This window comes from Rhopalosiphum maidis, chromosome 4, assembly GCF_003676215.2.
Source record: "Rhopalosiphum maidis isolate BTI-1 chromosome 4, ASM367621v3, whole genome shotgun sequence".
Classification (NCBI taxonomy): Eukaryota; Metazoa; Arthropoda; class Insecta; order Hemiptera; family Aphididae; genus Rhopalosiphum; species Rhopalosiphum maidis.
The window spans coordinates 51,818,034-51,832,016 of NC_040880.1; the positions used below are offsets into that span (position 1 = coordinate 51,818,034).

The following is a 13,983-nucleotide window of genomic DNA, read 5'->3' on the forward strand; positions in this document are numbered from 1 at the left end:
AATTTAGGAATTTTCAAACGCTAATTATTCGTAATTAAAATCAGAAATCTTAAAATGTGGACTGACCAATTTTTAGTAGACATTATAACGAATTTGGATTAGTTTTCTGAAACATTATCGCATTTTTAGATCGACTTGTAGGATGGATAGAAGGTAAATAATTTTAATCAAATAAAAAACGCATTCTGGATCGTTCACGGCTTCACGCCAGCAACGCCGTGGTGGTAACTTGTGGGGGATATGTACATTGTACACTAATTATCATTTACTACACACGTAGTCATAAGTCACGCACGCGAACACTTTATATATTGCCTATACTAAATTCCTTAAATATACACCATTACCGATTTTTAATCCAATGAATAACCATTAAAATAGATTGTCAATTTTAATAAACTTGATCGTATTAAGTAAAATAATTTTTTACGTTTATATGATGGTGATTTTTTTAAAGAAATGTGTCTAGATAGAAACTAGAAGTATCTAAGTTAATATATATATAAGCGCCTATGGTATAACAAATATCCAATTCTCAAGATAACATAAAATATAATAACTATGGAATTATGCAAAATATAATCAGATTTTTACTAGTGAATAACATTATTCGACAGCTCTGTCAGTAGTGTTATCTAACCATTTGAAATAGGGCGCAAATTATTATTAAATTAATATAATATATTTACTGAATTTATTCTAGTATAGATGAAATTGGTTCACATTAGAAATTTTAAAGTAACTATTATATAGTTATATTTATAAATTTAAAATTAAAGTATTTTATATAAATGTTATTTTAATTTGATGAAATAATGACTGCAGGGTAGCGGATATTGCAATATTATATTATACATTATTATGTACATGGTCATACACAATCAAAATATAAAATTTGTTAAATCGATTTCAAATAATTAAATCAACTATTTATACATTTATTTTGGGTAATTTTGAGGTTTTTACAAAAATAAACGTTTATTTTTCTAATAATTTACTAAATCGACAAAGAACTTGTTCGTAACTTAACCTCGAAAGAAGGCCAGAGTATTGCGGTTTAACTTCATTTAATGAAATGGGTAAAACGTTTGTTGTTATGACAAATTCACCATTGATTTTTGAAGTGATTTAATATTTTCGTGCCGTATTTTATGTATAATACTGTAATCAATGCAAATTTATTGTAGGATGCACAACTTAAACGTGATGTACTTGTGTAATCATCATACAGGAATATATGATACCATGGAAAAAAGGGTAGGGTAAACATTTTCTAGGATAATAATATTATTATTAAGATAATGGTTCGACTAAGTAGTAAAAAAAAATTAGTGATAGATAAGATTATTTTGTAGCAAATATTAAAAAAATAAAAATTGTTTGTACTATAGGATACGTACAGTAACATAAAAGTTCAATTATTCGAGTATACATATATATGTAGCAATAGCCAATAGGTAGTGTTTTTATATAGTTGATATTATATATGTGTCTATAGACTATAACACAATCAATTACAGATTTTTTTAATTTTTAGAATTATCTCATGTACATATTAATAGTAAATATATTAATGAAAATGTGATTCTTAAAATTATTGTTCGTTCTTGTAAAGTAAAATTATAAAATATACTTGCTCTAAGTGTTATTTTGTAAATTGTGCAGCAATGACCTTGTCTGATTCTCGTGACGGACTGACCCGACAATTATAGGTGATTATGACTATACCACACATCACTCTAACGAGCCATTTATTGAGTAATACCTTATGAAATTTTAGCTTGCAAGTAAAAAAACAAAGTTCACAATCTTATGATTTGGTATAGTATCATATTATATTATGTTATGGTCAACTCGTAACCCGATATGTTCATTGTTGTTGTTTCTGTTTTATTTCCAAGAAGATAGTAAACGTTGTTCTATGCATTTCAATATCTGCACAAAATATAATTTAGTAACTACGATTGTCATACCAACCCGACGACAATATAAGATGACAAAAAAAAAAATCAGTGCGTTTCATTCGTGAGCTTATAATTTTTATTAATAAGTAGTTAACCGCGGCGATTCGGATGCGTTAGGTTGTCATAGATTACGGAAATAGGATCTCGCAACAAAATATAATGTAATACATGCTTTCCTTATAATTATATTCTATATCGTATTACTCGTATATTATATATTAATGCTATACAGGTGGAGTTTTGTACATTTTTGATTACTTGGCTCAGTGGTGTTTTGTAAATCCCCAGTGGACCAGTGAGCAGTTCTCTCACGACCAAACATCATTTGATATAAAATGACTAAGGTGGTCGGTTTTTGGCGTCAAATATTCGTATTATATTTGTCCATCCCGATATTGGTGTATCATATATAGATACTATATAGGTATTCCCCAAACCATAATTTGTCCCCGGTGTATTGGTATTACTGTGCAACGGCTACGAAACAATATGCGCTCGATTGAAATTTTACTGAAACTTTTCTTTCTGAAGTGAATTTTCACGTAAAATTTCGCGGGCCAATAGACCATACACGATTGTATCGTATCAACTATTTAAAAAATATTACTGTAATATAAGATAAACGAATAGTAAAAATTGACAGATCGAATAATAACATTTAAATAGTCTCGAAACATAAATTATATTATATATTGTTTAGGTATATATTAACATAATTATTATAAGTCCCCAACGAAGAAATCGATAACACTATTTTTTAAATATTTATGGCATACATTTTAAGTATTTGTTTATTGGTAATTGGGTTTAATATTATTTATTGTTGCCGTTTTCGTCGTAAATTTTTTATTTAAAAAAACGTAATTTTCAGTTATCTGAAAAACAGAAAAATTATACAAATGGAGTTACGACCTTCTTCGTTGTGCTATTGGGAAAGTCGATGAAAAACTTAAACACTTAATTATTATTAATGACATGACGAGTACTTACCCAATCATTGCTATTAGCGTTGACACTTCTGCGCGAAGATGAAGACAAAACGGTGATTGGCTCAGAAATTTTTAGTTTACATGCTGAATCGTTATTTTGAAATAATTATTAATTATTTGAAATTAATTATCCATTCATTTTGGGGAGGGGGGTTGAACCTCTGGTCATGGGGCATTATCAAGTATTGCTATATTCGCACTAGAAGACTGGTTCTGACTGTACCGAACGGTGTTAGATTATCAATATATCAACCCTGTCGTATTTTAGTCATAATTTGCGGTTTGATGGGTGGCACAGTGTTCTATTGGTCATATATTTTAATATAGCGTATAATATTAATGTCATGCTTAAACTCAACGGGTTTTTCCACTAGTTATTTTAAAGTTGATGATTCATTGAGACGTTTAAGAATGAGCTCAGGTCTTATGGAATATCAATCAATAATATCCGTATCACAACGGTTTTCAGAGATAAATCTAATAAAATGATCATTTATAATTTACAACTTTTTTATATTTTGAATGGATTCGAAATAAATTCGATTTGCATGATCGGAAAGAATTGATGATGTTTTGTCGAGTGCTTTAATATTAAATAATATTTATGTAAGTACTTGTAGTAGGAGGCACCTTTACTGCGCCGTTGAAATAAAACATTTTAAGCGTAAGTTATGAATTAAAATTATGAACACTCAAAAATCAACAAGTACCTAGTTTAAAATATGCATAAAAAAATAGGTAAACCGACTAAATAGCCGTAAACCAGAGAGATGAATTAAAAACGTAAAAAAAAAAAAATGCAAAGTTTAAAATAATAGTTTTGCATTTTTATTATACAAACAATAGAATGTTTTAACGGTAGTCGATAAAATTATATTAGGTTTATACCTAATACTAACATTACAATAGTATAATATTTTTAGCAAATAAAATTGATATTTATATTTAAAAAATTCAATTACATTCTTTTCCTTCTTTAAAAAAAAAAAAAAAAAACATAAACATTTAGAAGCTATAACATTTTAATAATTATTATTATACATATATACTAATCAAATACAAGTATTTTTAATTTTTTATATTATGACGGTTATCATCAACTATAACTCGCTTTACGGATTTTTATACATAACACAAATGCCATATTTTCTTTTGAGTTTTCATATTATCTATCATATCGTAATAAATTGTTATAAAGTCCAACGTTTGTATAGTAATTTATTATTATATATATATTTATTTTTTTTTTTGTTTTTACATTTATTTAAAATATAAATCCTACACAGACGCCACATCTCTACGACTATTATTGGGACCGTCTGACGATTATCCTTAATGTATAACATGTATTTATATAATATATATCACTGTAATATTATTTGGTATATTATTATTTTTGTTGAAAATAAATAACGCGTAGCTATATTCATTATTTTAATTTCGCGCAATAGACTACATAAAGTTGTAATAATATTAAACATTTAACATACCTTATACAATATAATTATATATATAATATATATATATAGGTATTGTTTACGTACTTCGTCGTTATTTAAGTGTTTTGAAGTACGAGAGTAATTGTTAATATTTAATTTTTATCTATATATAATAATATCAATACGAATACTCAAAGATCAGATCAATAACGTGCCTAAATGTTTTATATTGTTTCACAGATAAACATATAATAATAGTAATAATAATAATAATAATAATAATAATAATAATGTATATATTATATATATATAGGTAATACAAAACAAACGCATACATGTACAACGTACGTTGTATAATTTAACATATTATTATGTGGTTACGGTTGCTTTGAGTGATGGTGTTAGCAATGTAATTGGGGGAAGGAAAGGATGGAGGGGATAGAAATATTGCCCAAATTATTAGCCTACAATAATATGTCTAGTTTTAGGAAGACTGGATTATAGAGAATTATAATATTAATAGTTAAATCATTATTTTCTTATATTTTAAAAATTCTAAAAGTTATGTTTTTATACATGTACGTTTCCCCCTAGCTTTTTTTATTGTCTTTTTAATTTATGTATTCAATCAAGAAATTGCTACAGTTGAATTTATTATACTATTCGAAAAATCAAAATATATTATTTTATCCGATACACGGGATTTCTGATTCAAAGTACACTTGTGATACACACACACATATGTATATGAGAGCTTTCCGAGTGAAATATTACTCGAATTTTTAATAAGTTACGTAAATATAAGACAACGGTATATATTTTTTTTTCCAGGCGTGGGGTGCAATATGATAGAAATGAACGCATCTGCTTTTTCGCGTATGTTAAAATCTATGTAAATTAAGAAAAAAATCTGGTTAATATCTCAATGTTATTTATACACACACACACACACGTATATATATGAAATATATACATATATATATATTGTGTAAATACATATAAAATGTTTAATAACCGATCTTTAGTAAATAAATATATATATTTATGTATATATATTGTATGCATGTACAAACATATGATATAATATATATTTTAAAATGATAAAAAAACAATAAGTGTCAACAGAACAATTTTTAACCAGTGGATTTTGTATATATATATTATTTTTTTATATCACATTCTTATTATTATTCTTTTTTTCCGGTAATTTATGGCTTGTCTGTTGCATCTCGCTCGGGTCCTGCGGGGCCAAATTTCCATCAATAACGATTTTCCTATCCCAGTGGTAGCGTCGTTGAGCCGGAGAGAAGGAAAGAGTCGCGCGAGCGAATCGTGAAAAATTACTCGTCGGAAAAATTACTTACGCACAAGAAATTAAAACATTGACAGGCGGTTCTATTATGGTGGAAAATTGTTCGAGGTAATGTGCGCGTATGTTTTATTGTGCATGGGCATGGAAATAGCATTATGTTGGGGAAAAAATAATGTTTTTTTAATCGTGTATAATGTGCCGTATGGGAGTAAATATAATAATACGATAGGTATTATACGTAACGATTAAGACTGGTTCATTTAGAATTTGTATGATACATACAATAATATTGTATTTTACGAAAACAAAATAGACGTCCGTAAATATTTTTGTGTTCTTGTTGAGATAACGAAAAAGCTACATGAAAATCACGATAGACCCGAGACGAGATCCCTCGAGAGCCATATTTGACGCACATACCGTACACATAAATATAATTATCACTATAATATAATATAGTATAATATATATGTACAGGGAAACGTAAAATTATCTTCACATAATTGTAGTGTAGTTATAAATAAATATTCTTAAATTAAAACTAATGTTATTTTGCTTACATTATAGTATAATATTATTTTTTAATCTATAGAAAAACAAGTACGAAATGAGAAAATATTTTGGAAAAAAATATAACAGCTACAATTAGTGTAATAATAATAATAATAATAATTTTATATTATTATAATAAATAGATATAAATATATAATATGTATATATATAAGCTAAAACGTATTGATCCCCAAACGAATTCTGTATGACTTGGTCGTATATAATATTATATTCACTCATTCTTGATACAGTTACGCGGCTTTTATATCATTTGACTAGACTTTAAAAAATGGGAAAACCATTATTAGGGTAAAGATTTTTGTTGAGGTAAAGCAGCATTTATTCAGGCTAGGAGAGATTTTTATTTTTTCCCTCACGCTCTATACGATTTTAATAAGTAATAAAATTTATACTATAATATCGTGTTCGTATTTCGGAAGGCCAAATATCGTGAAACAGAAAACACATCATGATTCTCTTATTATTATTATTATTACATTTACCTACAACGTATCTATATAAATCCCGTTCGATTATAAATATATCAAAGAAAATATTAATAATATAACAATTTACACTACAATATAATATTAATAGCCCCTAGAAACAGTTTATTTCACCGTAGACTATATATTATAATATATAGTATCTTACTTTTAAGGCACAAATCGCTTCATAATAATCACAACAGCCTGCCACATTCACACACACACACAGGATGGTAATTGTACAATTTTGGTATACTTAACTTTTAGCAGAGGTATACAATATACTCTTATAAAAATACATCCGGCGGGCATTAAAATCTAGGTACCTATTGAGATATATCTTGTTTAGTTTTGATTTTCCTTACTCGATCGCTATTAATTTAGCACATATGGTAAGAACCGCGAATTATTATTTCTATATATATATATTATATAATATATAAAGAAACTATCAATTTAATATATTTATGACTTAAATACACCTTACTTATATTACTACAACCACAGCCCGTTTTTTATGTTGATTTAATCATATTTTAAGAGTAATACAATATAAATATGCAATCAAATGACTAATGAGTTTATATTATTATCCTTAAAATAATAATTACACTATATATATATATAATGTATATGTACTCACATTTATATATACATATACACATATTATCAACGAGTGGTATCATTTTTCGGTTGAAATTAAAAGAATAAATTGGTTATGAACGACGATAAATTGTTGTGTTCCTCGACGTAATACTATTATAGTAATGGGATGGTATGTCTGCGTGTCGATATAATAATATTATGTTCTTGCGGTCGACTAAAATCGCAAATAATTTAATCGATGAATAGTAAAATATATGCACATATGTACATACCTATAAATAGGTAATAGGTTAGACTATGTTTAACCACGTTAATTAACGTCTAATATTTTATTTAATTAGATGGCACGAGAGTATATTTAGCGAAATAGTTTTTTTTATATCTTTAAAGCGAAATTTGTTAACAAGGAAATTTTTTTTTTTAAATACAATTTTTCGGTGTGTGGGTGACATTTTAATACGTTTGTGTATATATTATGTGTAAGATAGTTATATATAGAGAGAGAAAGAGAGAAAAAGAAAGAGTGGGGAGATAGTATATATACCGAGGAAGAGAAAAACAAAATTAAAGCGATGGGTTTACAATTGGTACCATCGTTTGTCCTTATTCTTCATCATCAATTCTCGGGCATTGGAGGAAAACTGTTCGGCTTCGTTCATCATCCTAGCGGTGCGATCTTCTAGGTTACTGAGCTTCTCACCACGTTCCACAGCCAATAGATGGGCTCTCGATATTTCGCTGGCCGCCGTGCTCGCTCGATTGCCAAGAGCGTCTAATTGGGCTGACGGACCGGGCACAAGTTTGGCCACAAGTTTCGGTGCCTTACCGCTGGTAGACTCACCAACTGTTTGAAAACACATATAAAAAAACCCCAATAAATAATAATAATAAATAATAACCTATATGATGGGGGAAATTTTGTTTAAAACGATAATAGTTTTTAAACGATAAACTTTATTACCTATTTATTGGTATAAGTGAAACCATCTTTAAAGTATCAAACGTTTGATAGTCATATTTTGCCTTCCACCCAACGAAAGTATGTTTTGTATGTTTTGATACAATTAGATATTTACGTAATTGTTACGTTATAAAATATATATTCTATAGATAAGTATTATTATACATTATAACTATTTAATTATTAGATACAGTAATGATAATGAAAAAAGTAAAGTTTTTTAAAATGATTTAAGAGTTTTAATTTACGATTATATCTGATAAATGTATACCTAACCATAAAATATCATGTTTTTTTTTTTGTTAAAATATATTTCATCAATGTAATTTATTTTCCGATCGATTCGGTTCAATTACTTTGAACGTTTACTATAGGTGTCTAGGTCGATTGTGTATTGGAGTATCAACGAAAATGTCAAATCACCGACCATCGGAAAATTTCTCAGAGGGACCGGACGTCTATCTACAGGCGTATGTATTATATATAATACACAGTGCAAAGGGAGAGTTCGTTTCTTCATTGCAAAATCGTGACGAGAAGCAAAAAAAAAAACACGTTGATCGATATTGTTTAGTCCATAAATTCGAACCTTACGTTTTAACCCAGAAAACTGAAATAAAGAAACCACAGTGCATGATGTTACTGACGGTATAACAGTGATTGATGAAGACAAGAGAGCAAATAGGAAATAAAACCACTGCTGCGGATAAATTTCTAAAAGTAATTGCTCGAAAGAATAAATGGATCGAAGACAAAGAGTACGAGATTTTACTAGCGACATGCACACTTGATACAAATTCGTATCATTTCACTTATATTATTGCAACTTACAGATTCGTGTAATTATTTAACCATCGGTATTGCTGCAGGCAATGTTTTTAAAACACACGGTTTACAATGCTCAGATCCTTTAGTAAATGTTATAACAATAATCTTTCGTAACAAACTATGTATTGATATCTTATAATAATTATACGATTTAAAAATAAAATGTATTTAAAAACGTATGAATCGAATTGTAAAAAATAACGTTTAAATTGTTGTGATGAATAATCCACTGATTCTAGAACAGCTGCAGGACCTACATACTTGGAATAATTCTATAAATCGCTAAGTTATTATCACAATATTGGATGGAAATGTATTATCCATGCTTTTGGCCGAGATTAAATTTAAAAACAGCGCTAAAACAGGTTAGTTTTAAGGTAAGTATAAAATATGTAGACGTTAAGAGATCCATGGAATAATGCCATTAAATTAAGAACGATTATTATACCTATATAAAGTATATATCATTATGCATCGGAAAATAATTATTCACAGTAATAAGTATGTTAAGTAAAAATAATTTATGGAAATTGAAATAAAATATCAAAGTTTATTAACAGTAAATACCATATTATTATTATTAAATTATTGATTATGTTCAATATTATAAGTTAGAGTAATAAAATTAATTTAATCAATTTTAAAATTTTTACGAGGCGTGAGGAAATAATATTAAGTAATACGAGTATAGAATATATTTATATCGTTAACATTTGACTTTTGGTAGTTAGCCAGCATGGGATCAAAACGTAAAAGATTAGGGGGTGGGTGTCATTATTCTAATACATTTAATTAATGGAAATGTTACATACACAGTTCTTCACGGTCGATGGATCTAGAGCCACCTCCAAAGAGTCCTATAAAGAAACTTTGCTTAGGCGGTTCAGGCATCTCGTGAGGTTGAAACAGCTCACCCATCATTTCTGGTAGACTTTGGCTAAAACATCCGTTAAATATTGTGTGATTTTAAGGGGAAAATATCATCATAATAAATACAACTCACCAGAATTCAGTGGAAACAGAAAATCTCTGCACCTCAGACGGCGTGTTCAAAAACAATCCATGTCCTCGATTACTGAAGCAAAACGTCTTGGCAATTCTATAGAAATATACACACAAACATAAACGTTAATGACTATGTATGATTTAAAGATGTAGTTAAAAAAAATAAAAGAGGATTAAATAATAATAAAAAATAACAATAATAATAATAACGAAATAAAATGATTAAATAAATAAAATAATTTGGGACATATTCACACTCTATACATTTGCCAGTGTCCAATAACAACAACAACAATAATAATAATAATAATAATAATAAAAATAAAAATAATAATATTAATATCAGAATAATAATAAATAATAAATATTGAAAAAAACTCTACAGACGCTATAGACTATAATAATATATGTTGTGAAAAATAACGAAAACCCTAATTTTTCGTTGTGGCCTTTGTACAAAATTACACTCGATACAATGACTAATACTGTGTTGTAATACACACACAATTGATTTGTTTAACTGTACACAAATTGATATTTATATGCGTTTAGCTTGTCAAATATAATGTAGTATATACAATTATATGTGTTAAGTCTTTTTACAATTTGGCGAGAACTAATAGGAGCGCCTTTATCCTGTTCCGTTGTTTTTGTACATAGATATATTGTGCTTTTCTAAAACATAGGTTTGGTGTGCAAATGATAGAGGGTCTTCGCAATGTATCCAAAAACTCGTAAGAAATTTAAAATTATTATTATTGTCGCGAGGTCAGTCACGTTAACTATTTTTAATGTTGCTGCGTTGGACGACTTGTATATTGATCTGTACGAGTTTTTGAATTTCGAAGACGTGCACGATAATAGTTTGAAAATTAACGGGAATTGATAGTATATAACACAGGATATTAGATATAGCTAAGACAATTATAGACTTATGTTAAGGTGAGTGATTGGTGTATATATGATAGCCTAGTTTCATTTAGACTTTGGTCGCGATAGTTTCCTAGTAAAAACAAAATCGGACAGCTTGTTGCAATATTTACAGTCGAGTGCTAGGGAGTTATACATAATATATAATGTTATAATAGATTAACATGTTAGAGAAGTACATGCAAAACAAAAAAAAAATTAAATAAAAAATTAATCTTATATCAAAGCATTGGGTTAACGTGCTGCACGATCAGAATAATAATATTAACCAATGGTTCTTTTAAAATTGTTTTTGTAATTTATTCGTACGTTCCAGCAGTCCGACGATAACCCGTAACGGACATTGTCAAATATTTAATGTATGTAAGAGAAAATTCTGGAACCAGCGTTTTTCAATAGAGTAAACTTCCAGGATTTTCGAATATTTCGGAAAATCCATAGTCCAAGGTTGTCGCTCGGACTTTTGAAACGCACTGGAAGCATTATAAAGCTTCTGACGATAATTTGATTACAGTTCAAAAATATAAAAACAAAAATAGCGTGTATGTATAATACAAATGGACTGAGATTCAATCAAAAACACGAGAACAAATGTACAAAAATGATGGGAAAAGCCGTACACGGGTGGGGGTGAAGGGTCGTCAAAAAGCCGAGCGTCACATAATGCAGCTGCATTTTATATACATATATACGTTCACTTGTTAACGAGCTGTTGGATGGAATGGAGTTAGGTATTGGGTTAGGTATCCATGCTAAAGGAGATGGTATAGCTAAATAGGTCAAGGTTAAATCTGAAGGTAAATTAAAACCAGAAAAGATCTAAGTGCAAGTGTGTTACTGTACATTTGTGTCAGGTCCGAGCCGTTAGACGTACTTAGTGTATATTGTTACTGTATATGTCTTATATATATATAATGTTTGTACGCAATTGTAGTAATGTATCACAGGGTATGAGTGTCTGTGATGGCTTGGTCAACAAAAAGGTTGCAATACCAAGATGTTTTCAAAGATTATACTAAATATATATATATCGGTTCATTTTTATGTAATTTATATATCTCGTAAATATGTGCTGTCAAGAAAATACCTCCCTTAAATTATATTAGATTGCAGTGGTTTATTACATTAATGACACGGACATGGAATCATTTTCATACATTTATTACAGTGAACTGTGAACATTTTAATATTATTTCAAAACTTTGATGTTTGTAATAATACGGTTCGAGGTATAGGTATATTACGCGTGGTATGAAAACTTTTTGGATAATATAAACCTATATATACACAAGTTGTCATTAAATGATAAGCATCGTAACTTTATTCACCGAATAAGGTTTCTATACAACAAAATACATATTTAGGTTCAAAGTTCGAATTAAACTCGCAAGACAAACGAAATTCATGGGTATGTATTGTAAATATAATACCTATTGACGTATGAATAATCTAGAAGTTGTAGCAACTGTATTAAGAAATAAAAACATTGCATATAGTTTGATAAAAAATAAAAATCAATTTAACACTGACATAGAATTTACGGGCTACAAATTCCAGAGGATATTATAAACTTGAAACGCTTTTAACAATATTCTGTTTCAAAATCGAATCAGTGAAAATAATAAATTTTATTTTAAAAGTGTTTTATACAAATATATATACACATGTATAGGTACTTGTCACTGAGAATGCAATAACACTATTGATAAAATCAAAACCATCGGATCACTGGGATAAAACAATTGAAATATTAAAGTTGTGTAAAGTACAATAAAAGAGGTGTTGAAGAGGGTGCTAACAATATTTATGAATGTATACGCTGCATGGTTATATATTTTATGTATTATAGATAAATACAAATATAATTATATAGCCATTTTTGTGGCATTAGAATTCGATTTATTATTATTTATTTAATTTAATTTAAATTTTTTTTATGAGTATTAACGTCTAACAGCTCGTATCTACAATATATACACTGATATGTGTAATGTGTTTTTGTTTGTATGCATGTGTGTGTGTGTGTGTGTGTGTGTGTGTGTGTGTGTGTGTGTGTGTGTGTGTGTGTGTATCTGTCATGTTGTATGGCGTTCCTAGTGTTCACGACTTACTGGTCAGTGTCTTCATTGACAAACATCTGTTGGCCCCATATGGATAACATTGGGTCAACTATGCCCTGTTTCTGGGTCTGAAAACTGGCCACAATACAAACCATAGAGATAATAAACACTAATAAACACATAGTCCGAGGCGACAAATAACCGAACGGTTAAGTATTAAAAAAAAAAAAATAATTCTACAGTTCACAGACGGTCATGGTGAATTGCACACAATAATGATCACATAATAACCATCACACTCACAGTTATTATGTTTGATGCGTTGTGATAGTTGTTATAATATCATAAAAATACTATATGCGATGGCATATAATATTATAATTATTATTATATGATATTTCTATACGTAATAAAAGTCCAATAGGTTTATAAAAAATAATAAATATTAATAGGTACTCCGCAACTCTTTTTGATATGTATATGATTTTACACGTTAATATGCCACCTAACATACAATATTATATTGACACAGTTTGTCATTAATCATTATATATATTAGTAAACTTGGAAGATATAACAATTAAATAGTTTTGAAATATAGTAAATAATATGGTAGAAAATATAAAACTAATGGTAAGGGGTTAAGAAAATTGAAAGATAATAGAAACAATTCGCGTTTTATAGCTACGCGTAGTATTATATAATATTACACATGATAATATGCTTATCTATATATGCTCTATATTTACCTTAAATATTAATAATTATGATATTTGCAGAGAGTAAAACGAATAAGGTTATTTCAACGTGGTTGACTTGGCGTAATGCCATTTCAACGCCAAACGAAAA

General features: G+C 28.3%; 1 protein-coding gene across 4 annotated transcripts in view; it reads right to left on the reverse strand.

Moving 5' to 3' along the window:
- Window positions 1-5,476: 5,476 nt before the first annotated feature.
- The window catches only part of LOC113555917 (syntaxin-binding protein 5), a 137,298-nt gene continuing 128,791 nt past the window's right edge, over window positions 5,477-13,983 (reverse strand). For 2 of the 4 annotated variants that reach the window (XM_026960538.1, XM_026960539.1), the window contains exons 19-22: window positions 13,186-13,269; window positions 10,143-10,238; window positions 9,952-10,076; window positions 7,929-8,194 (exon numbers count right to left, since the gene is read on the reverse strand). In XM_026960538.1, coding sequence (XP_026816339.1) covers window positions 7,929-8,194; window positions 9,952-10,076; window positions 10,143-10,238; window positions 13,186-13,269 — 571 coding nt within the window. Of the gene's footprint in view, window positions 8,195-9,951; window positions 10,077-10,142; window positions 10,239-13,185; window positions 13,270-13,983 lie in introns of all 4 variants that reach the window. The other 2 variants (XM_026960536.1, XM_026960537.1) reach the window with 2 other exon arrangements.